Source organism: Salmo salar, chromosome ssa25 (genome assembly GCF_905237065.1).
Source record: "Salmo salar chromosome ssa25, Ssal_v3.1, whole genome shotgun sequence".
Classification (NCBI taxonomy): domain Eukaryota; kingdom Metazoa; phylum Chordata; class Actinopteri; order Salmoniformes; family Salmonidae; genus Salmo; species Salmo salar.
Window position 1 is genome coordinate 31,380,735 of NC_059466.1, and position 25,129 is coordinate 31,405,863.

Consider the following 25,129-nt stretch of genomic DNA (forward strand, 5'->3'; position numbering starts at 1 on the left):
TGTTGGCTGGGCTCCCTGCCTGTGCCATTAAACCCCTACAACTCATCCAGAACGCCGCAGCCCGTCTGGTGTTCAACCTTCCCAAGTTCTCTCACGTCACCCCGCTCCTCCGCACACTCCACTGGCTTCTAATTGAAGCTCGCATCCGCTACAAGACCATGGTGATTGCCTACGGAGCTGTGAAGGGAACGGCACCTCCATACCTTCAGGCTCTGATCAGGCCCTACACCCAAACAAGGGCACTGCGTTCATCCACCTCTGGCCTGCTGGCCCCCCTACCTCTGAGGAAGCACAGTTCCCGCTCAGCCCAGTCAAAACTGTTTGCTGCTCTGACACCCCAATGGTGGAACAAGCTCCCTCACGACGCCAGGACAGCGGAGTCAATCACCACCTTCCGGAGACACCTGAAACCCCACCTCTTTAAGGAATACCTAGGATAGGATAAAGTAATCCTTCAAACCCCCCCCCTTAAAAGATTTAGATGCACTATTGTAAAGTGGTTGTTCCACTGGATATCATAAGGTGAATGCACCAATTTGTAAGTCGCTCTGGATAAGAGCGTCTGCTAAATGACTTAAATGTAATGTAAATGTAATATTATGGCAAGAACAGCTCAAACAAGCAAAGTGAAATGACAGTTCATTATTACTTTAAGACATGAAGGTCAGTAAATACAGAACATTTCAAGAACTTTGAAAGTTTCTTCAAGTGCAGTCGCAAAAAACATCAAGCGCTATGATGAAACTGGCTCTCATGAGGACCGCCACAGGAAAGGAAGACCCAGAGTTATCTCTGCTGCAGAGGATGAGTTCATTTAAGTTAACAGCCTCAGAAATTGCAGCCCAAATAAACTCTTCACAGAGTTCAAGTAACAGACACATCAACTGTTCAGAGGAGACTTCGTGAATCAGGCCTTAATTTATTTATTTGAACCTTTTTTTAACTAGGCATGGTCGAATTGCTGCAAAGAAACCACTACTAAAGGACACAAATAAGAAGAAACACGAGCTTGGGCCAAGAAACACGAGCAATGGACATTAGACCGGTGGAAATCTGTCCTTTGGTCTGATGAGTCCAAATTTGAGATTTTTGGTTTTAACCGCAATGTCTTTGTGAGATGCAGAGTAAGTGAATTGATGATCTCCACATATGTGGTTCCCACCGTGAAGCATGGAGGAGGAGGTGTGATGGTGCTTGCTGGTGACACTGTCAGTGATTTATTTAGAATTCAAGGCACACTTAAGCAGCATGGCTACCACAGCATTCTGCAGCGATAAGCCATCCCATCTGGTTTGCGCTTAGTGGGACTATCATTTGTTTTTCAACAGGACAATGACCCAACACACCTCCAGGCTGTGTAAGGACTATTTGACCAATAAGGAGAGTGATGGAGTGCTGCATCAGATGACCTGGCTTCCACAATCCCCCAACCTCAACCCAATTGAGATGGTTGGAGATGAGTTGGACCGCAGAGTGAAGGATAAGCAGCCAACAAGTGCTCAGCATATGAGGGAACTCCTTCATGACTGTTGGAAAAGCATTCCAGGTGAAGCTGGTTGAGAGAATGCCAAGCATGTGCAAAGCTGTCATCAAGGCAAAGGATGGCTACTTTGAAAACCAGAAATATATTTAGATTTGTTTAACACTTTTTTGGTTACTAGATGATTCTTCAAAGTAGTTATTTAATAGTTTTGATGTCTTCACTGTTATTCTACAATGTAGAAAATAGTAAAAATAAAGAAAACCCCTTGAATGAGTAGGTGTGTCCAAACTTTTGACTGGTAGTGTACGTTTTTGTCATTTGCCACCTGTTCTTGTAACATATTCATTCATTTATTTTTCATTTTATAGCCAATCCTGCCTTGCTTTCAATTTGTCTCTGACACGCATCTTTCTTTCTCTATCACTATGTCTGTCTCTTCTGCCCTACTCTCCTACACACAGGGCCAGCCTGGTTGCAGAGTAGGAAAGCTGCTGTCGTTATTCTGCACAAACACTGATCATCATCATCCTCATCATCATCTTGCGGTGGATAGATACATACCAACATTCCTCTAGAAGACACACAGTTCGTCACTTTCCAAACCAAACACACTGGCAATCAAACCCACACTTGCATAAAAGGAAAGAAGTACGTATAAATGAAATAATGTAAATAATAATAATATTAAATCACAATAATAAGCAGCATTGGGTCATGTAACTATACGGAAAATATATAAACCAATATAATGTATATTTGTACATAGCGTGTTTCAGTATTACAAGATCAAAATGGTAATTGTAAGTGTTTAGAAAACTATATATTGTATTTTCTGTATTGCACATAGTCATACTATTACATATGTTTCTGACATAGAGTTTTCACATCTGTCTCCATATGGACAGAGGAGACTGTGTGGACACTCCAATGTGTTTCTCCTGTATAATACTGAGTGTATGTTTGTAAGTGGTGGATTAGCAGGAGGGCTTTTGTCAAGGAGGCTAAAATGCACTGCTCTTGGCGCCAGTAATGTCACTGTACATGACAGTCTTAGAGCAGGTGTAATGTATGTGTTGTGTGGATGTATGTAATCATGAGATCCATATCTGTAACAAAGCAATGATTACACACTTGCAGTCCACCTTCCTCAGAACTCTGCAAAATTAGCTCAAAAAACATAGTCATCATAATAATATTGAGAGTGGAATTGACTGAATCGATTAACAATGTCATCCATGTATCTGGCAGCTGGCACTTCAACCAAAGGAATTTGTTGTTGTTGCTACGAGTATTTACCCGTCACAACCATTCCCCTAGGTCTAATACTCAAAAAAGAATCCTGAAGAGATTTAGGGGTGAGTGGGAACAACACAAGTGGGCTTTATCCCACATCTCCTATTTGGAAAATAAGTTAGTGTGAAGCTAAAGGTAGGAGTCACAGCTGGGGAATGCCTAGACTTACATGTCAGACTCTAACTTTGAAAAATGCCGCAACTTACGCCGCGTGCACACAGGTTGCATTATTACATTGCCGTACGGTAAATTTGACGTAGTCTTCGCAATCCATGCACCGCATCATAACAAAAATAATCATGCTACACATTAGCTACATATTAGCAACTTCTTCGGTGGATTATCTACTCCCGTTCCTGATACCGCACGGCAAAGCAACAGCACAAGTTGGAAAAATCCAACACATGCATGCGACACACTGCACGCAGCGACAAGCATCGCAACCGAGTCCGGCAGATGAGTCCCAGAGGTGAGGATTGCCTCCCATTGAAATGAATGGACTTCTGTCGGAACGCATACAGTTTTACGCAATCGGTATGCACAAGGCTTTAGGGGGTTAGCTGCAGAGGGCAACCCCATTGCTTCCTCCTAAATTGTGTAGTTCAACCATCCTTTAAAGTGTTCATGTGCGCATGTGAATTTGTATTTTGGTAACTTATTTTTTCACAGCTGTGTGAGAAGTGTTGCATTCTTCCCCTCTACCACCAGCTAATTCAGTCCAGACCAACCTGAAGTCCAGGAAGTATGTGTGTTACTTCCTGGGGTAAGGCTAACCTGGAAGAAGAGATCTCTAAGACCCAAGGCGAAGGAATGGGATAGTGTACTAGGACCACGCATGGTCACACTCCTAGTGTCAAACTCTTATCTGAACACTTTTGTAAACCTCCACAGCGCAGCGGATACTTTAATTTCCATAGAAGACCTATCTGTTCCTGTTCTGATTGGTTTTGTTTCAGAACAGTCCTCTGGCTTCATTATCCCATCCCTAGCCCTTGTACAGTTAGTTGTTCTTGGTCCCAGATCAGGGATTCTTATTGTAGTCTTTGCTCACGCTGGAGATTCCACACAGTAGTGTCTGAATTGTTAAACAGATGTCAGGTCGTTCCTGTTCTCAGTCTCTCAAACACACACACAAGTATAGAGGCGCACACACACACACACACACACACACACACACACACACACACACACACACACACACACACACACACACACACACACACACACACACACACACACACACACACACACACACACACACACACACACACACACACACACACACACACACACACACACACACAAACAAACCTCTGAGAAGAACAGTGGTAGATAGGAAGTTGGTAGCCAGGGCCCCAGGTGCTAAGTGTTGATTGTTGGAGAGAGAGAGAAGGGGTGGGGGGAGGGGGGTCAGAAAGCCAACAGTCTGGGCTCTTCTACACATACACAGGCTCCCCCTGCTCTTCCTCTTCCTCATCCTCTTCCTCCTCAGGGCCCATGCTGCTGTCTCCGCTACTGCTGGGAGGCGCCTGGCTGTGGCTGATCTCAGGGGGCTTGGGGTAGCGGAAGGGGCAGCCGTTGTCATCAAAAAACCTGCGAAAGGTGAACTCGTAGAAAGCGTGCTCCGGGTGTTTCCCGTGTGGGGTGCAGAGGGTCTCCCAGGCCCGTGTGCTGTCCCCGCTGTCACTCCACGCCCCGGGACCCCCCTCCTCCTCCACCGGGTCGAAGTTGGATGTGTCCATGGGGTGGGCTATCTTGGGCCGGTAGGGGGCGGGCTGGGTGCGCAGGTTGCTGGAGAAGTCCATCTGGTCGAAGAAGGGGTGAGTCTTGATCTCGCCGGCGCCGTTGCTCCCAAGACGCTCCTCAGGGGAGCAGCAGAGACGGCCGATGATGTCAACAGCCTCTGGGCTGAGCTTAACCTGCGGGGGCACCTGCAGCGTGCTCTCCCAGTTTATCACCTGAAGAAGAAAGGGAAGGGGGAGACTGTGAGGAAACAGTACGTTTCAGAGCTGCAATTGGTTAGTTATATGGCATTTCCACATTCTGTAGTTTAGCTGAGCCGTGAGTCGACAGACTACTAACCTTTATCTGTGTCTCGGTGGGTGTCGGGGCCAGGAAGGGTGGGTGTCCCACCAGCATCTCAAACAGGATCACTCCCACACTCCACCAGTCACACAGCTGGGTGTACCCTGCAGGGATAAGACCACAACCGCTCACTAACAAGACCACAATGTGCTTCTTTATTTATCAAATCTATGACCACTCCATTCCTCCATGTCCAGTAATGCCCTCACCTTTGCGCAGCAGCACCTCAGGGGCGATGTAGTTGGGCGTACCCACCAGGGAGTGTGCCAGGCAGCGCTGGTGTTGCCGTGTTGCCCGCTGCTCCAGGGTCTGAAGCCGGTCGCCACAACGACAGTTGGACACGTCATCCCAGAAGTCACTGGGCTCCATGCTGTCCTGCCTGATGTGGCTCCCTGGAGAGAGGAGAGGACATTACATATCAATCATATCATATCAAGTAAAAGCTGTCTCTACAACAGCATATACACAGTGCAAAAACTTGTCCTTTGTCTTTCCCCTGCTCATGTAACCGATGTGAAATGGCTAGTTAGTTAGACGGAAGCTATACTGTTACACTCACCTTTCTGATAGTACTTGGAGTTGTGCGTCCAGCGGAAGCCGGTGCAGAGGCCAAAGTCAGTCAACTTGATGTGTCCGTCCAGGTCGATGAGGATGTTGTCAGGCTTGATGTCGCGGTGGATGAAGCCCATCTTGTGAACACTCTCAATCGCCAGGGTCAGCTCAGCCACGTAGAAGCATGCCAGCGGCTCGGGGAAGACTCCCATGCGGATCAGCAGGCTCATCATGTCTCCTCCGGGGATGTAGTCCATGACAAAGTAGAGGCTGTCGCGGTCCTGGAACGAGTAGTACAGACGCACCACCCACTCGTTGTCTGCCTCCGCCAGGATGTCACGCTCAGCCTTAGGGTTAGAAACACTTTATTGTCTAGTCCACACAAAATGTAGAAATGTGCCTTTGGTGTCACAATAACATCGACATAACATGGAAATATCATCAGGAGCATCTCTTCAGCATGATCATTTGGATTCATCTTTACCTTGACATGGGCCACCTGGTTGCGGTTGAGCACGTCCTTCTTGCGCAGCGTCTTCATGGCGTACAGGGCTCCCGTGTCCACCTTGCGGGTCAGGCACACCTCGCCGAAGGCCCCGATGCCCAGTGTCTTGATCTTGACAAACATGGCCTTGTCCATCTTGGCCCGGCGCAGTCGGTTGTAGTTGGACTCCTTCTGGTTCAGCATCTTCCTCATCTGCTCCTGCTCCGCCTCTGATAGGCCAGCCTGGAGGAAGGGGAAGAATGTAGAAATAAAGAGGATACGCTGCCCTGGTAAAATCCTGTATATGTGCCTTATTACAATTATATTATATTTTATATATCTTGAAGTGTTTAATGTTTTGAATGTCTCCATTAACTGTTAATATATGATAACAAGTCACTAATATATTACTTCACTAATAAAAATATTTCTTTTTTGTGTATTTCATAACAGTCTGAAAAGGAGGTCAAAAGGACTGAACCCTGAGTAAATGTTTTTCTAAATGTTTTGGACAAGCTGTTGTAGGTATTTAGGGTAATCTAGCTGTTAATTCTTCAGATTCATAACCTTTAGGTCTCCCTCTGTCTCACCTTGGACATCTCCTGCTCTAGCTGCAGCCTGCGGTTCAGTTTTTCCTGGTGGGTCTTCATCACATTCTCCACATGCTGCTCCATGTAGAACTTGAAGGCGAAGGGCGAGTAGCTTTTAATGCGCGACTCCCTCTTCTCCTGATCACGCCCGTTCTTCCTCACCGGCACCGGCGATGTCTGGATCTGCTTCTTGTCCTTCACAGCCTTCTCTCCTTTCCCAGACTTGGTCTTCTCTTTCACCTGGCTCTCTTCTGCCTTTCCCCCTCCTCCTCCACTACCACCGTGTGGCCTAGCAGGGGTGTTGAGGTCTGAGGCCTCCAGGGGCCCTGCCTCTGAAGAAGCCCCAGATATGAGCAGGGTTTTGGGGTAGGGAGGTGGTGGACAGCGGGGTTCCTGGGCAGGCTCCAGAGCGTAGGCCTCTTCAGGCATGTAGGCGAGGGGCTCAGATGCTTCCTGAGCAGCCAACCAGCCAGGGTGACACGGCCCCACAGCTGTCTTCGGCTCAGGCCTCATCACCCGGATGCTCTTCACCGGCTGCTGGATGGGGGGCGACGTCACCGCCGTGATGGTGTTGGGTGGACCCAGGGACGGGTCCTGCTTGCCAGGAGCTGGAGGTACCAAAGTGGGCCGGACGTTATTGGGGGGCGCTGAGCGGTTGTTAAAGGAGTTGGTCCTGCTGGGGACTCGCACCTCTCCCCGGAAGGGCCCCTGAGGCTGGGGCTGCCTGGCTGGAGGGGCCCCCTCAGGCCCCTGGGGCCCGGCCCAGTGGTGCTGGTGCTGCTCGTACAGGTCCAGGTTGAGACTGGCTCTGGAGGGCGTGAGCAGGCCCTGGGGGAGGTCAGAGAAGTCTGGCCCCATGGCGGCGGCAGCTCCACCGGGCGAGCGGGACATCATGTGAACCTGGTGTGAGGTGGGGCTGGACTGCCGGGGGTGTGAGTGGGGCGGTAGGTACAGGTTAGGGGGGTACCCTCCCCCATTCTGGCCCATGGCCCCTTTAACCTGCATGTTGACGTAGTTGTCGGGCGCCAGCGGTGGCATCTTGTTCTGGAAGGATGCGCTCCTCTTGATGCTGTAGCCCGAGGGCTCCATCATGTGAGGCCGGCCGTGGCCGTAGTCGTAGTGGGGTACGGGGATGGGGCCTCCTGGTGCCTGGGGCTGCAGGGGCTGGCCAGGGACACTGTAGCCAATCATGGCCTGCTCCATGCTACCTGGGTAGGCCTTTTGCGGGGCGCCTGGGGGGTACATGGGGTTCCCTGGATTGTTCTGGGCAGCCATGGATGGAGGGTAGGCTCCAATACTGGGTGGGCGTCCCATGGGGTTAACCATGGCAGGGCCCTGTGCTGTGCCCGAGGGGGGGATCATGTAGTTCATGACAGGAGGGGCACCCATGTAGGGCCCCTCTGGCCCATAGCCAACACCCTCATACATCGGTGCCCCCATCTGGTGGTAGGAAGGCATGGCACCCTCACTTGTTCCCTCCAATGGTGGTCTGTGGTCCATTGAGTTTGGCATGCCCCCTTTGCCTGTGGACAGAAATTATAGTGGTGAGTGAGTTGTCTGGCAAGATGGCGCCGATAGAGATGGCAGCTTCACTTGAAATCCTTAGGAAACTGTTGTTTTTTAATGTATTATTTCTTACATTGTTAGCCCAGAAAAACCTTAAGTGTTATTACATACAGCCGGGAAGAACTATTGGATATCAGAGAGACGTCAACTAACCAGCACAACGACCAGGAATACCACTTTCCCAAAGCGGCCATCAGATTGTTAAACAGCCATCACTAGCACAGAGAGGCTGCAGCCTACCTACAGACTTGAAATCATTGGCCACTTTAATAAATGGAACTATCTATTCTTTACTATCTATTGCATCTTAGCCGCTCTGTCACTGCTCATCCATATATTTTATACTTATATATATATATATATATATATATATATATATATATATATATATATTTTATATATTCTCATTCCTTTACTAGATTGTGTACATTAGGTTTTGTTGTGGAATTTGTTAGATATTACCTGTTAGATACTGCTGCACTGTCGGATCTAGAAGCATAAGCATTTAGCTACACTCACAATAACATCTGCTAACCATGTGTATGTGAACAATACAATTTGATTTGAGTTCATATGCTTATTCCAATTTAAACTCTGTGCATATATTTAGAATATATGTGCATGGGTTGTGTTACCTGGCGAGGTCTGCTTGATAATTCGGACGATGAGTTCATTGCGTGGGTCCAGGTATCCCATCTTACTGATGTACTCCAGAGCAGCCTCAATGTTTCTGCTGCCCGTCTGCTTCAGAGCCCGCACCGCCATTTCCTGGTGGCAAAACAACAAATAATGGTGTCTAACAGACATTATAAACTGGGTGGTTCGAGCCCTGAATGCTGATTGGCTGACAGCCGTGGTATATCACGGGTATACCACGGTTATGACAAAACATTTATTTTTACTGCTCTAATTACATTGGTAACCAGTTTATAATAGCAATAAGGCACCTCAGGGATTTGTGGTATATGGCCAATATACCACGACTAAGGGCTGTCTCCAAAGAACAGCCCTTAGCCATGGTATATTGGCCATATACCACACCCCCTCGGGCCTTATTGCTTAATTGAGTAAATCAATGTGACTGATGAAGCTCGTCCATCTCATTTTGGGGAACAGATTGCATTGTCTCTATTATTTTAGAGCAAAACAGTGTATAGTGTCTTCTATTGTCATTGTCTCTTCTATTGTAACCCACGCACACATCAGGTGACGGTAAAAACAGCCCCCCAGCAGGCCTTGCACCTGCATCCTCTTCTCCTGGGGTCATGCACCAGCCACTTCCTGAGCCTGCCTCACACACACACACACAACAACAACAAAGAACACAGAGAGCTGAGAACATACAACCTTTAACATTCTTTCAACATTCCAATAGTAGGCTATTTATATGACAAGGACCTTATTCAGGGATAGTTCAGAACCATACTCCAGGACTTATTTTTGTTTTTGTATAATGATCATGCAGGTTATCCTGCTATTTTCACACTGGCTGATAGGCAGAGTACAAACAACAACAGTCATTCAACATCAGTGAGTGAGAGGTGAAAATAAACATGACACAAGCTGTGACCGTTCTTTAACTAGGCGACAGACACCTACATGAGGAAATATCCCTGAATAGCATATGACCTCACTCGAAATGACCCTCAGTCAAGACAGGCATTCAGCCCACACCGCCTCCGCTGGTCAGTTAGAGAACTCCAACCAAATACTACTGCTCATCTGAAATGGCTACTTAAGGTTGTTGTTTAAAACATATACATTAATCAAGGAAATAAACTAGGGCTAAGGCAATTTCCATAAGTGGACTGAAGTGGACTTTAAACTAGTTTAAACGGTGTAATGCAGCCATTCCGTGTCCACAGATTCTGAGACCGACCGGGTGCTTTCATTTGCAGGGAGGAAACTTAGTCAAACATAAATGTGTTTAAAAACAGGGCTGCATAGCAACAGTGGGCACATTCAGCTCTCAGAGCCAGGAAACGCTGGAGCCACAGATTTGTACACATTCTGTGTGTTTGTGTATGTGTGCGAGTATGTGTGTCCATCTGAGAGTGTGCCTGCCCATACGACTGAACCAAAATACACTCTTTCCCTCCCTCCCTCCCTCTCCCTCACTCATAAGACACACACATTTGCACACCCCCACTAGCACTGCTCACATACTAGCACACACACACACGTGCATGCACGCGCACACACAGGAAACCAAATATAAACATTCATGTCCGTTTATGGTCACTCTATGGTGACTGGCCTGGGTCTGTGTGTTGGATTCCACCATAGTTAAAAGAGTGCTGACTAGCTGCCTGGTTTCCATGCTAATGTGGAGGCTTCACTCCCTCAGAAACCTCCATCTCTCTTTTTCTCTCCCCCTTATTTCTCTGTTGCTCACTCTCTCGCCCTTCCTCTCTGTCTATTGCTTTTCTCGCCTCCTCCCATTCTTCTCTTCCCCTTTCTCTCTCCCCCTCCCTCCCTCTCCTTCTCTACGCTGTGCCGAGAACGAAACTGGGTGGAGGCTGGCTGCTGTGGACAGCCTGGTGGTGCGTTGCGTTCCAACTCTGACCTCCAATGTCATGGTGACAGATGTTCCCAACATTCCACAAGCCAGGAAGCAAAGAATTGCAGATATTTGGAAATCTGTATTTGTCGGTGTCTGACTTTCCATTTCTAGGCTGGACACATTACATTTTCAACAATGCTTTTTTCTGATAGAAATGAGTTCATTGCATCCGCCATGGAGCCCAGTTTCATAATATTACCATATGTCCCAGCTGCTTGCCGTAGTTTTGAAGTAATCACGAAAAACAGGCTTTATTTTAGGGCACCATTTTAATCGTGAGAATCTCCTCTTTCTAATTATGTAAGGCTCGGCAGCGTACTCCATTGTCATCGATCGCTAGACTAGAAATGTTTTCCATACTTCCTTGTTATGCAGACATAAGCACACTTGGCACCATCGAGGTGCGGATGTTTACTTTCTACACAAGTTGTTCATTTCAGTTTCGTCCTAAGAACAGATTGTAGTGGTAAAATAAAAAGGGATACATTTTTTGGTGCCATTTAGGCAAAATGGAATTCTAAGCATCAGAAGTCAGAAGAGGCTCTGCGAACGTTTCATTCCGTTCATTTGCTATGGGCTCGCACTAGTGTTTCAACTTAGCCAACCTTCTTCTGCCATTTTTCAGCCTTGGGTGAATGTTGACTCGTTCTATTGTCCAGCCTACCATTTCTCTTCTTCCTCCTCTCTTGCTCGGTCTCTCGCTTACCCTCTGCTCTCTGTATGTTTGTCTTCTTGACTCTTATGTGGCTTCCAGCCTACAATATCCTCTGCCACATTTGCACCCTTGTCATAATGGTTACAGCCACAAGCCAAGGAGTTATCCCAAACACAATCACATGCCAAAACATCTCGGACGGCACTGACAGTATGCATACACACTCAACTCTTACTCTGAGAGGAAGGCTGTTTTTTTATATTCGTTTTCACTTTGACCTAATTCTGCAACACATTCCACTATGGGAAATGAAACCCATATGGGAGACCTTCAGAGAGCGGAGTCTGGATGGACAGGCCGAGAGAGAGTGACATCAATAGGCCTGTGGAACAACAGATAGTGTTCCGCCATCTTCTCCTTCTATTAATCAAACACACACACACACACACACACACACAAGGCCTATGTCACGACCTGTTAACCTCATTGTTAAATAAACGCGGCAGCCACGTCGTTTCATACATCGGCGGTTTAATACGCTTAGCGTGCATAAGATTCCTGTCTCCATTCCATTTCGCGCGGCCGGCCGGCCCATAATACAGTAATACTGGAGCCGCTGTACACTGCCAGGAAGGTGGCAGAGGAGAGGAAAGAGCTCCTCCACACTCCGGCGGTCCCCCCTCGTTTCCCCACCAAAACATTCCCTCCTTTACGGTGATTATGTAACACGCCGCATCGCTGTGTAGCTTGTGGCTGGAGGAGGAGAGGAGGCGGCGAGTCTGGTAAGAATCAGGCCAGAGGGCCCGTGGGGGTGGAGGTGGGTTGAGACCAAATGGGCCACTCACTACGGCGGCCATTACGGCTGTGGAATGTTGGGAAAACAAGGGCCAACGCTCAGTGGTCCGCTCAGTGGACACAGCCCTAGGACAAACACATACTTACAGTGACAGGTAACTGCCGCATCGCTCATTGAGACACCATTACCTATAATCCATCAGTGTCAAAATCAGTAGGCAGGAAAAGAGAAATGTTTTGCCTGTACAACATAAATGTGTCCAATTATTTTCATTGTCAGTTTATCCTTCTGCTTGTGTCTATAAAACGCAACAAATAAATATATAAAGCTAATGAGAGGAGAATAAATGGAATTTAGAATACAGAAAGAGAGACAGACAGAGAGATAAGAGGGGGAGCGAAAGAAAAAGTGAGAGACAGAGACACACCTACAGAAAGAGAGCGCGAGAGAGAGAGCGAGAGAGACAGACAGACAGACAGCGAGAGAACGTGGCCAGATTGTCTGTGGCGACACGATGGGAGCAGATGGAACTGTTCCACCCTGCTACCATTGAATCGCCACTTCCTGTTTGTATTGACAGTGCTCTCTCTCTCTCTCTCTCTCTCTCGTCTGAGCCATTCAGAGGAACTAGAGGCCAAACCACACTTACTACACTGTAACTACACACTAACTACGCTATTACTACATGCTAACTACACACTAACTATACACAAACTATCCACACATTCCTAGTCCTACAGGAGCAGTACAAATCTGTGTGTGTACTAACAAGAACAAGATCAAGCTGTACCGAAGGACACCTGCAAGCACACAACAGCTTTCTGATAACTCAAATCAATATGTTTATTGATGTGGCTTGCATCTCTCTCGCTCTCCCTCTCTGAAGTAACAGCTCATAATTCCACTGTGCTGGTGTCCGAGGAGGGTTTCTCAGTAGTTTTGTGCACGGGTGTCACGATTTCCACCAAAGGTGGCTCTCCTGTTCGGGCGGTGCTCGGCGGTCGTCGTCGCCGGTCTACTAGCTGCCACCGATCCTTTTTTCTTTTTCGTTTGGTCTTGTCTGTTTTGATTGTGCACCTGTTTCTTGTTTAGGTTAATTAGTGTGGTTATTTATTTTCTCCCTACCCGCTTTGTTTCGTGCGGGTTTATTTTCGTTTCCCTGTTTCTATGTTGGGCAACGTTATTTTTGTTCATGTATATTCATTCAGGTTTTTCCCTAGATTGTTATTTCTAGCGGTGTTCACGGACTGTGTATTTAGGTCCTGGGCCTGTATGTTTTGGATGGACTCATTAAACACTTTTTGCATCTACTCCTCTCCTGCGCCTGACTCCTACACCCACCTCTCGTAGAGAGCTCTGACAACGGGCTGGAGTGCTGCAATCACATGGCCTGTACTCAGGCCTGTCCTGAAGCCTTCAACCACAAAGGCATAGTACTGAGTCTGGTTATAGTGACCGGTCTCTGGCCAATCCAAGAGCTTTAAAACACAGAGTCAAAGCTGAGCCCTTTAAAAATGACCTGATCTTAGGCCAGTTATGGGTGTTTAAAGAGCGATTGAACTATATTGCACAGTCTGATCCGTATTATTCGGAAATACTCTGATATATATCAATGATAGAATATGCTTATTTTCCTGTAATAAGGCTTTCCATATCTGAACTATAGTAGTATAGTAAAGGCTTTATTTCTTTAGGTGAAAGGTGAGCATGTATGAGCTCTTCTTCCATCTCCTAACCTCTCCTTCTCTCTTTTTTCCTCTCCTATTCTCTCTCAGGTGTGAAGATGTTCACTCGCTCGTTCCGAAAGAGGATAAAGAAACCAGCGCCAAGCGGATTGTTAAAATCGCCTGATATTTCTGCACTCCGCATTATGTAACCATTGTGCTGTACTCTTGGCAGAGAAAGGTTGTAGTGTATCATTGAATTATTATGACAGTGAATGGGGCTTTCTACCTCCACATTAGTGAGTTACTGTATGTTAGCTAACACACGTGACTATAGAACCAGCATTGAAGCAGAGACATTAATACAGACCAGAGCAGTTTCTTCCACTTGAGAGCAAGCGCACACACACACACACACACACACACACACACACACACACACACACACACACACACACACACACACACACACACACACACACACACACACACACACACACACACACACACACACACTCCCCAGCCCTCACCTGGTCACAGCCAGCATTGACCAGCTCCTGCAGCATCTGTCGGTTGACATCTCCAGCGGGGTGGGCAGAGCCAGAAGAGGGTCCAGACTCGTTGGCAAACGGCATGAGGGACTTGCGGATCTCCCTCAGAGCATTCTGGTAATTGTTGAACTTCTGAGGGGGCCGGTGCTGCTGCTGGCGACTGCCGGGGTCTTTGCTCTTGCTTTCGGCCCCGCGGCCCCCCTCGCCCCGGGCGCTGCCCCCGTGGAGGGCCTGGCTCATCAGCTTGGCCGGCTGCTTTAGCCCCTCCTTGATCTCCTGGAGGCGCTGGCGCGTGTTGCCCATGTACGGAGCAGCGGGAAACGTCTTGGGCCTCATGACACTCCCGTTTCAGTCTAAGGAACACCCACTCAAATAATTCTCACCCAAAAACTGACACACTCACACACACTCCTAAACTGAGCAAAGATATGTGAGATTGGGATTCCTCTTTCTCTCTCTGTATTACTGTTTGTCTCTGTGTGGCTGGCTCCTACTGATAGGAATCCCACTGGCGTGCCATGGTGTGTGTGTTTTAGGGGTCACATTCCTCCTTATTCCAAGTCATGTGAGGGGTGACAAGGGTACCCTTGCCCCAAACCGTTCTGGCTCCCATCTGCGCCTGTGGAGCAAGATCAGAACAGAAAATGTTACTGAATTGTCACTGTAAGGGTACGGTGTGTGTGGTCGGGTTGTGGTCACGGTGGCATAGGGTCATATTAGTTACACACGTCTCATCCACTGTGGTTTTTTTTATTTCTTTTTTATTTCACCTTTATTTCACCAGGTAGGCTAGTTGAGAACATGTTCTCATTTGCAACTGCGACCTGGCCAAGAAAAAGCATAGCAATTCGACACATACAACAACACAGAGTTACACATGGAATAAACAAAACATACAGTCAATAATACAGTAGAACAAAAGAAAACAAAAAGTCTATATACAGTGAGTTCAAATGAGGTAAGTTAAGGCAATAAATAGGCCATGGTGGCGAAGTAATTACAATATAGCAATTAAACACTGGAATGGTAGATGTGCAGAAGATGAATGTGCAAGTAGAGATACTGGGGTGCAAAGGACCAAGATAAATAAATAAATACAGTATGGGGATGAGGTAGGTAGATAGATGGGCTGTTTACAGATGGGCTATGTACAGGTGCAGTGATCTGTGAGCTGCTCTGACAGCTGGTGCTTAAAGCTAGTGAGGGAGATATGAGTCTCCAGCTTCAGAGATTTTTGCAGTTCGTTCCAGTCATTGGCAGCAGAGAACTGGAAGGAAAGACAACCAAAGGAGGAATTGGCTTTGGGGGTGACCAGTGAGATATACCTGCTGGAGCGCGTGCTACGAGTGGGTGCTGCTATGGTGACCAGTGAGCTGAGATAAGGCGGGGCTTTACCTAGCAGAGACTTGTAGATAACCTGTAGCCAGTGGGTTTGGCGACGAGTATGAAGCGAGGGCCAACCAACGAGGGCGTACAGGTCGCAGTGGTGGGTAGTGTATGGGGCTGTGTGTGAAATGCTCCTGTGTGATCCAATATTAACACTCCTTTACGGTTTTATCTTCAAGAACATTGTCCACATTCTATCGTGGCAGTGCTACTCTCCGGAGCAGAATATAGGAGGTGTGAATTAAGTATGTCTCTGTGCACACTCACGTAGAATAAGCGGCAACAACAATGCATTATCACTGTGTAATCGTGTAACAGCTTTTGTGGTGTAAAACACAGTATTACACATTTTCAATTATGACAATGACAAATATAGAGTTGTTTAGCTTGGACTGAGAGACCACCAGACCAGTATGCTTGGTAGGCCTTGAGGCCTGGGATAGCTTTGAACAGCGGCATCCCCTTGGTCCATCTAAATCAGGACACTACTCTCACACACACTCTCTCATCATGGGTTGAAAAAGGCATTTTTGGGGTTTGGATGTTTGAGGCGTTTTCTCACACAATCACAGCACTCACTGTGAGTCTTAGAGAGTTTTCCGAAACAAACACATATTTGGGACGGTAGTGCCAAGCTCCACAACAAGTTGCCCAATCTCCAGAATCTTTAGCCTCAGTTCCCATTCTTGTGATGCTTTGAGCGCCGCGTCGACCCATCGAGCATTCCATTCCACAAGTAACGACAAGAAAGCTCATATCATTCCATCACGGGGCAGAGAGGTCCTAAAGAAACAACAGAAACATGGATTTCCCCTAAAGAACAACAGACAGAGGAGGGCAGAGACATGGTCTCCTGAATGTTTCAAAAACACCAGTAGGACCAGCTTCTGGTCAGCAGTTGGATGGTAACTGACATAGTACTGATGTGTATGGTGTATATAGTGTACAGATTAATCATTGATCACTCATGAACTGCACTTTTCTACCTGTATATGTCCTCCTCTATGCTTGATTATGTGTTTTTATGTATGCACAGAGCCACAAACAAAATTTGCTCACAAGGATAATAAAAGCAATTTCTTATTTTATCAAGCAAAAGGCCTATCTGACTGATTAGAGATACCTGTACTGTTAATCACACAGGATCTCCTATGAGAAACAACTGGCTCTGACGTTTGGAATGGTTGCTGCAACAAAAAAAATATCCTCACAGAATGGAAGTGACCCACCCCCCTTGCTTCAGTAGATGGCTAGCAGAAATGACTAACACCATTCATTTGGATTTTTGTATCTTTTATTTTAGGACCAACTCCTCCAGCAGATTTCTCAAGGTTTGGGGTCCATTTCTGGACCATCTGGACAGAGACTGACTGTGAAAATTGACTAGGATTCAAATATATCTGCAGAAAGAACATGGTGTCAGCTATGACATGTCACCTGGAGTTTAAATTAATTTCTGGTTATTTAACTACAGTGGGTGAAGTGGATTTACATCCGATAACCAAATTCCATCATGGGTCCCTGATCTGTACTATACAGAAATGCATAATTATGGATATGAATATCATTCTCTTCATGGTGATGTATGCTAACTAGGTACAGAAATGTAGAAATATGTAATATTCTTATTGCATGTTTGGGTATTATTCTACACACTGGCTATTATTCTAATGAGCTCTCCCACCAAAAAAGATCACATTTGGTTGGTCCGGACCAGACCAAATCTGAATCATTGACATCTGTGTTTCACAAGTTTGGACATTACAAACATACAGTGCAATATATATGATCAGTACAGAACATTATACAGTACTCAGTCACACTTTATTTGGATAGTCCGGATAGTCCATTTGTAGATGCTTTACAGATAGTTTGTTGACAATATGACCATCTGTTGATAAGCAGCTGTTTGCTAAGGTTATGGTTAGGTATAGAATAAGGGTTAGGGTAAGGGTTAAGGTTAGGGCTAGGGTAAGGGTTAAGTCAAGTGTAGGGTTAGGATAAGGGTTAAGGTTAGGGTTAGTAGATGCTGAAATGTTACTGATAGTCTGTACAGCATCTACAGATAAACATCTACAGATAAACTATTCAAATAGAGTGCTACCCTGTACTCTAGTGTGCTCTACTATACCGTAGAGAACTCTACTTTTCTTGACTGTACTATTCTCTACTGTACTCTGCTGTCCAAACTTGTGAAACATAGATGTCTATGAATGGTTCAGATTTGGTCCGGCCAGGGCGGACCGACCAAATTATAACCACTTTTCAATGTCAATGGACGTCCTGTGTTGGTCGGTGATCAGTGAGTGAGGATGCTTGTTACAGTAAATGGATAGAGGGTAGGTGATAGGTGTCATGGTAGGTGTCAGTATGAACAGGAGGTGACATTAACACAGTGAGAGAGAGAAAGAGGTTGTCCAGACTGTTTTTAGAATTGCTTTTACCACCAGACGGCAGAAAGAGTAAGAAAACAGCTATGAGCGGAACATAACAGCATGCCAGTGGAAGGGAGGACATTAGCAGGTCACCCAACTGTGGTTTGTGACTTATGATTTCCCATTGTAGCCAATTCAGTTGCAGTAATTCTGATACTGATATTTTGGTAATTCCGTTACCGATTTGTTAACAGAATTACGAGTTTTAATCACTTAATAATTCATAAACAGTCAAAAGTTTGGAAGCAACTACTCATTCAAGGGTTTTTATTTATTTTTACTATTTTCTACATTGTAGAATAATAGGGAAGACATCCAAACTATGAACACATATGGAATCATGTAGTAACCAAAACAAAAAACTGTTAAACAAATCAAAATATATTTTATATTTGAGATTCTTCAAAGTAGCAAACCCTTTGTCTTGATGACAGCTTTGCACACTCTTGGCATTCTCTCAATCAGCTTCATGAGGTAGTTACCTGGAATGCAATTAAATTAACAGGTGTGCCTTGTTAAAAGTACATTTGTGGAATTTCTTTCCTTCTTAATGTGTTTGAGACAATCAGTTGTGTTGTGACAAGGTAGGGGGATATACAGAAGATAGCCCTATTTGGTAAAAGACCAAGTCCATATTATGGCAAGAACAGCTCAAATAAGCAAAGAGAAACGACAGTCCATCATTACTTTAAGACATGATGGTCAGTCAATTCGGGAAAATGTCAACAACTTTGAACGTTTCTTCAAGTGCAGTCGCAAAAACCATCAAGCGCTAATGATGAAACTGGCTCTCATGAGGACCGCCACAGGAATGGAAGACCCAGAGTTACCTCTGCTGTAGAGGATAAGTTATTTAGAGATAACTGCACCTCAGATTGCAGCCCAAATAAATGCTTCACAGAGTTCAAGTAACAGACACATCTCAACTTAAACTGTTCAGAGGAGACTGCATGAATCAGGCCTTTATGGTCGAATTTCTGGAAAGAAACCACTACTAAAGGACACCAATAAGAAGAAGAGATTTGATTGGCACAAGAAACATGCGCAATGGACATTAGACTGGTGGAAATCTGTCCTTTGGTCTGATGAGTCCAAATTTGAGATTCTTGGTTCCAACCGCCATGTCTTTGTGAGATGCAGAGTAGATGAACGGAGGATCTCTGCATGTGTAGTTCCCACCGTGAAACATGAAGAAGGAGGTGTGATGGTGCTTTGTAGGTGACACCGTCAGTGATTTATTTAGAATTCAAGGCACACTTAACCAGCATGGCAACCACAGCATTCTGTAGCAATAAGCCATCCCATCTGGTTTGAGCTTAGTGGGACTATCATTTGTTTTTCAACAGGACAATGACGCAACACACCTCCAGGCTGTGTAAGGGCTATTTGACCAAGAAGGAGAGTGATGGAGTGATGCATCAGATGATCTGGCCTCCACAATCACCTGACCTCAACCCAATTCAGATGGTTTGGGATGAGTTGGACCACAGAGTGAAGGAAAAGCAGCCAACAAGTGCTCAGCATATGTGGGAACTCCAAGACTTTTGCAAAAGCATTCCTCATGAAGCTGGTTGAGAGAATGCCAAGAGTGTGCAAAGCTGTCATCAAGGCAAAGGGTGGCTACTTTGAAGAATCTCAAATATAAAATATATTTTGATTTGTTTAACACTTTTTTGGTTACTACATGATTCCATATGTGTTTTTCATAGTTTTGATGTCTTCACTATTATTCTACAATGTAGAAAAATGAAAAAATTAAGAAAAACCCTTGAATGAGTAGGGTGTGTACAAACTCTTGACTGGTACTGTAAATATACTGCTCAAAAAAATAAAGGGAACACTTAAACAACACATCCTAGATCTCAATGAAAGAAATAATCTTATTAAATACTTTTTTCTTTACATAATTGAATGTGCTGACAACAAAATCACACAAAAATAATCAATGGAAATCCAATTTATCAATCCATGGAGGTCTGGATTTGGAGTCACATTCAAAATTAAAGTGGAAAACCACACTACAGGCTGATCCAACTTTGATGTAATGTCCTTAAAAACAAGTCAAAATGAGGCTCAGTAGTGTGTGTAGCCTCCACGTGCCTGTATGACCTCCCTACAACGCCTGGGCATGCTCCTGATGAGGTGGCGGATGGTCTCCTGAGGGATCTCCTCCCAGACCTGGACTAAAGCATCCGCCAACTCCTGGACAGTCTGTGGTGCAACGTGGCGTTGGTGGATGGAGCGAGATATGATGTCCCAGATGTGCTCAATTGGATTCAGGTCTGGGGAACGGGCGGGCCAGTCCATAGCATCAATGCCTTCCTCTTGCAGGAACTGCTGACACACTCCAGCCACATGAGGTCTAGCATTGTCTTGCATTAGGAGGAACCCAGGGCCAACCGCACCAGCATATGGTCTCACAAGGGGTCTGAGGATCTCATCTCGGTACCTAATGGCAGTCAGGCTACCTCTGGCGAGCACATGGAGGGCTGTGCAGCCCCCCAAAGAAATGCCACCCCACACCATGACTGACCCACCGCCAAACCGGTCATGCTGGAGGATGTTGCAGGCAGCAGAACGTTCTCCACGGCGTCTCCAGACTCTGTCACGTCTGTCAAGTGCTCAGTGTGAACCTGCTTTCATCTGTGAAGAGCACAGGGCGCCAGTGGCGAATTTGCCAATTTTGGTGTTCTCTGGCAAATGCCAAACGTCCTGCACGGTGTTAGGCTGTAAGCACAACCCCCACCTGTGGACGTCGGGCCCTCATACCACCCTCATGGAGTCTGTTTCTGACCGTTTGAGCAGACACATGCACATTTGTGGCCTGCTGGAGGTCATTTTGCAGGGCTCTGGCAGTGCTTCTCCTGCTCCTCCTTGCACAAAGGCGGAGGTAGCGGTCCTGCTGCTGGGTTGTTGCCCTCCTACGGCCTCCTCCACGTCTCCTGATGTACTGGCCTGTCTCCTGGTAGCGCCTCCATGCTCTGAACACTACGCTGACAGACACAGCAAACCTTCTTGCCACAGCTCGCATTGATGTGCCATCCTGGAAGAGCTGCACTATCTGAGCCACTTGTGTGGGTTGTAGACTCCGTCTCATGCTAGTACTAGAGTGAAAGCACCGCCAGCATTCAAAAGTGACCAAAACATCAGCCAGGAAGCACAGGAACTGAGAAGTGGTCTGTGGTCCCCACCTGCAGAACCACTCCTTTATTGGGGTGTCTTGCTAATTGCCTATAATTTCCACCTGTTGTCTAATCCATTTGCACAACAGCATGTGAAATGTATTGTCAATCAGTGTTGCTTCCTAAGTGGACAGTTTGATTTCACAGAAGTGTGATTGACTTGGAGTTACATTGTGTTGTTTAAGTGTTCCCTTTATTTTTTTGAGCAGTGTATAATACTAACAAATTGGTAGGCCTACCTTTAATTGTTACTTCTGTAAAATGTCATTATCCTCCCTCCTCATGAGGGAGAGAAATTAGAAACTATCTTAAAGATGCGGGTTTTTGTGACAAAATTACAAGGCACAAAGCAATGTTTCTTAAACTTACAGAAGGCAAATCACTTCTCCAAAACGAAATATAAGAGTTGATATTCGTGACAGGGGTCTTTACTTCAACATTATTGTGTGTTGATGCATGTATGATACCTTTTAAGACTATAGATGTTGTCTAAGACCCCCTTTACACCTGTTTTACCAGAAATCAAAGCCTTTGCCTTTTCCTAATGTTTGGGATGGAACATGGTTGAAAAATGTAAATATCATTTCTCAAAAGTATACTCTTAGCTTTCATTTGACACCCAATTGGTGCTCACGGGTCCTTTTAGATGGAAATGCCCTGACCTGTCTTTACCAATGAGGTCCTCAGTCTGCAATGCCTGATAATAATGTCTGAGTGGTTGTGGTTGGGATCCAATATTTGATTACATGTGGACACACAAGTCACACAACGGTAACAGAGAAGTACAGAGATCCTTTCAAACATGTAAAACAGAAACGAGTTAACTTGAATGCTACAACTTCAATGCTACTACTCATCACATTGAAGCGGTTGCTGTAGAGCCAACCTAGATTTAGGTTGGAATGAAAGTATATTTATTTTGAAGAGATTACTTTGATTCAAGTTATTTTAATCAAGAAGTCAATAATGTAAACAAATACAGTCGGCTAATACCTGATCTCCTGACGTGAGATGTAGGTTTGCAATGAAATGTTACACATTAATTCTATTGAATTCGAGTCAGATTCCCAGACAGTAACACATACTGTAATACAATAAGCCAGTCTTATCAATACAATCAATACTCACCGGCTTATACCAATAGATAACATCTGATCCGGTTAGAATATGACTTTTAAAAATGTATGCTACAGTCACAATAAAACCAATGGGCTATTCATTGTAATACCTGCAAAATAGTCATTTTTTATTATCTAGCCTATATTAACATTTTTGTAACATTATTTGTGTGCCTGTTATGTTGTTTAAAAGGTAGAGCTAGAACAAGGTTCCTACCTTGAACCTCGTGTGTTATTGAACACCTGAATGAAACGCATGGTTGCGTCAGTGCCAATCTATTAGCCTGCTGTACTGGACTGATCATTTGGGATACACTACGCAAACTACTCTTAAACAGTTAAATTGTGGCAGCTTAAAACAAGTATTTATCTAGAAAGTTATTCCATTATAAGTTACAGAAATAAAATGTCCAAACTTAATAAACAATCAGTGAGAAGTTTCTGTTATTCAAAAGTTTATCAAACAGCATCATAACAAAAATCTGGACATTAAGAACAATGGTGCACATCACACAAAAAGACAGACTATTTGCAGCCCGTTTACAGAATGAGAGACGATTATGGAATTTAATAATTCACCAAACATTTAATGCAACCAGAAACATCCTAAGAATCCATATTCATCTCAAAGAAACATTTTAAGGCACATTCGTGTTTCAAAGGTACATCTTAACACTTTTAACACGTCATTTAAATATTATTTTGCCACGCTTAAGACCCCCTCCCATCCTAGGCTTTAGTGAAAACAAAACCATTGTAAAATGAAATTTGTTTCAATATCCTAAACACATTGATGACGTCATGGGTTTTCTTATAAAGGTTGTGATTAATTAGAACATTTCGAGACTGAAAAAGATTGTGGGGCCTTCTCAACTTTGCGCTGGAAGTTTTAAGATCTATCGGCCGATCGGAGCGCAACTCTGCAGCCTGGAGCAGCCCGACATTCCAATGTAGGGAGAATTTCAGTCCCAGCAGTCTCTTCCTCTGGCCGAAAGCTAGTCGCGTTGGAAGAAATCCGAGGCTTTATCTTCAATTTACATAAATGTCAGTACTGAAAAGAACATTTATCTTTGTGTTTTCATCAAAATAGTTAGGCTTTCCCAAAATATGATGAAGATTTGAACTTACCATGTGATAGAAGTATCATTCAGCTTTAATCCGAGAAAGAATCCAACCAAATACGCTTTTCGGGAAAACTTTATATCCAATCCTTTGTTGCACAATCCATACGATAATGTATCGAACTTCCTCAACGGTAGGCCCGAGTAAATATCATGAGAAGAGACTCCATTTTCTCCCAACTACAGGCAGAATTAGAATGCAGTACAAAGTTGGACACTTACTGCATTGTTAACATTCCAGGAGTCACGTGAGGGACCAATGCACGTCAGCACCGCACATATTCTAGGCGGAGCTTCCTAATAAAACTTGGCATTGATTCTTGCATCCAGCAAAAACCCTGGTTTTAATGTCTATGGCAAAACCACTGTAAAACAAAACGTGTACATTTTTAAGCAGAATCCGAACACTCAAAACGATTTAATATATATATTTTATTTTCATAGTCAAATAAACACAACCAATAACCCTTGACATCAAAGGCCAGGATGCTGACATTTTGCATCATGGAAGGCCTTTCGATACTGTTAACCACTATTTATTGATTCAAAGATTGTCTGCAGTTGGTATGGACGAGGTGAAAGGTGTCCAACAGGGGTCGGTTTTAAGTCCTGTACATTTTACTATCTATATAAACAATGTTGGTCTATCTGCAAAACATTGTGTATGCTATTGCCCCCAAGGTCGACCAGGCTGTTTCAGAGTTTCAATTTAGATGTACCAGATACCAGACCTGGTCTCAGAGATGGCTAACTCTAGAGATCCCTTCAATCGGAGTTGGGTAGATCAGCTTTTCTTTTTTGCACCTTATGTGTGGAATGTCCAACGCACTTTAAAATTGGAGGAATTAGTGCCTCTAGGGCAAGTGTCCCCAATTTTGTCTTGAGAGGATGGTCGGGCTGGAACATAATTATAAATTATTTGTAGGCCTACACTGCAACTTGACCGCAAGAAGCCCAAAAAAACAGATATAGTAGTTGACAAAACCTTCATTACATTGGGATACGTTCACATATCCCTCTTGGGAACAGATACTTGGGAACAGTTCCTGGTAATTTTATAGTCTTCTGTCTAACAACAAAAATGTATATATATATATATATATATATATATATATATATATATATAGTTGAAGTCGGAAGTTTACATACACTTAGGTTGGAGTCATTAAAACTTGTTTTTCAACCACTCCACAAATTTCTTGTTAACAAACTATAGTTTTGGCAAGTCGGTTAGGACATCTACTTTGTGCATGACACAAGAAACTTGTCAAACAATTGTTTACAGACAGATTATTTCACTTATAATTCACTCTATCACAATTCCAGTGGGTCAGAAGTTTACATACAGTATGTTGACTGTGCCTTTAAACAGCTTGGAAAATTCCAGAAAATGATGTCATGGCTTTAGAAGCATCTGATAGGCTAATTGACATCATTGGAGTCAATTGGAGGTGTACCTGTGGATGTATTTCAAGGCCTACCTTCAAACTCAGTGCCTCTTTGCTTGACATCATGGGAAAATCAAAAGAAATCAGGCAAGATCTCAGAAAAAAAATCGTAGACCTCCACAAGTCTGGTTCATCTTTGGGGGCAATTTCCAAACAC

The 25,129-nt window shown here is 44.9% G+C and overlaps 1 protein-coding gene across 2 annotated transcripts; it reads right to left on the bottom strand.

Moving 5' to 3' along the window:
- Nucleotides 1-1,563: 1,563 nt before the first annotated feature.
- lats2 (large tumor suppressor kinase 2) lies at nt 1,564-23,781 on the bottom strand. 2 transcript variants are annotated; one of them, XM_014174046.2, is made up of 9 exons: nt 23,532-23,781; nt 14,262-14,901; nt 8,689-8,821; nt 6,488-8,010; nt 5,898-6,140; nt 5,421-5,760; nt 5,071-5,253; nt 4,859-4,965; nt 1,564-4,734 (listed from the first exon to the last, which is right to left on the bottom strand). In XM_014174046.2, exons 2-9 carry the CDS (start codon nt 14,616-14,618, stop codon nt 4,213-4,215), a joined length of 3,408 nt encoding a protein of 1,135 aa, XP_014029521.1. In that variant the 5' UTR covers nt 14,619-14,901; nt 23,532-23,781; the 3' UTR covers nt 1,564-4,212. The 2 variants fall into 2 exon arrangements, with proteins under 2 accessions (XP_014029521.1, XP_014029522.1); XM_014174047.2 differs by lacking the exons at nt 14,262-14,901; nt 23,532-23,781 and adding an exon at nt 9,253-14,137 and having other exon boundaries at nt 1,565-4,734.
- Between the last annotated feature and the right edge of the window lie 1,348 nt (nt 23,782-25,129).

Bases quoted from the DNA above. Each gene is read 5' to 3' on its own strand.
- lats2 (XM_014174046.2), bottom strand. From the start codon at position 14,618: ATGAGGCCCAAGACGTTTCCCGCTGCTCCGTACATGGGCAACACGCGC. The intron at 6,141-6,487 runs GTGAGACAGAGG...CCCTTCCTCCAG, and splicing joins TAGAGCAGGAGATGTCCAAG to GCTGGCCTATCAGAGGCGGA. The intron at 4,966-5,070 runs GTGAGGGCATTA...TTATCCCTGCAG, and splicing joins TGAGGTGCTGCTGCGCAAAG to GGTACACCCAGCTGTGTGAC.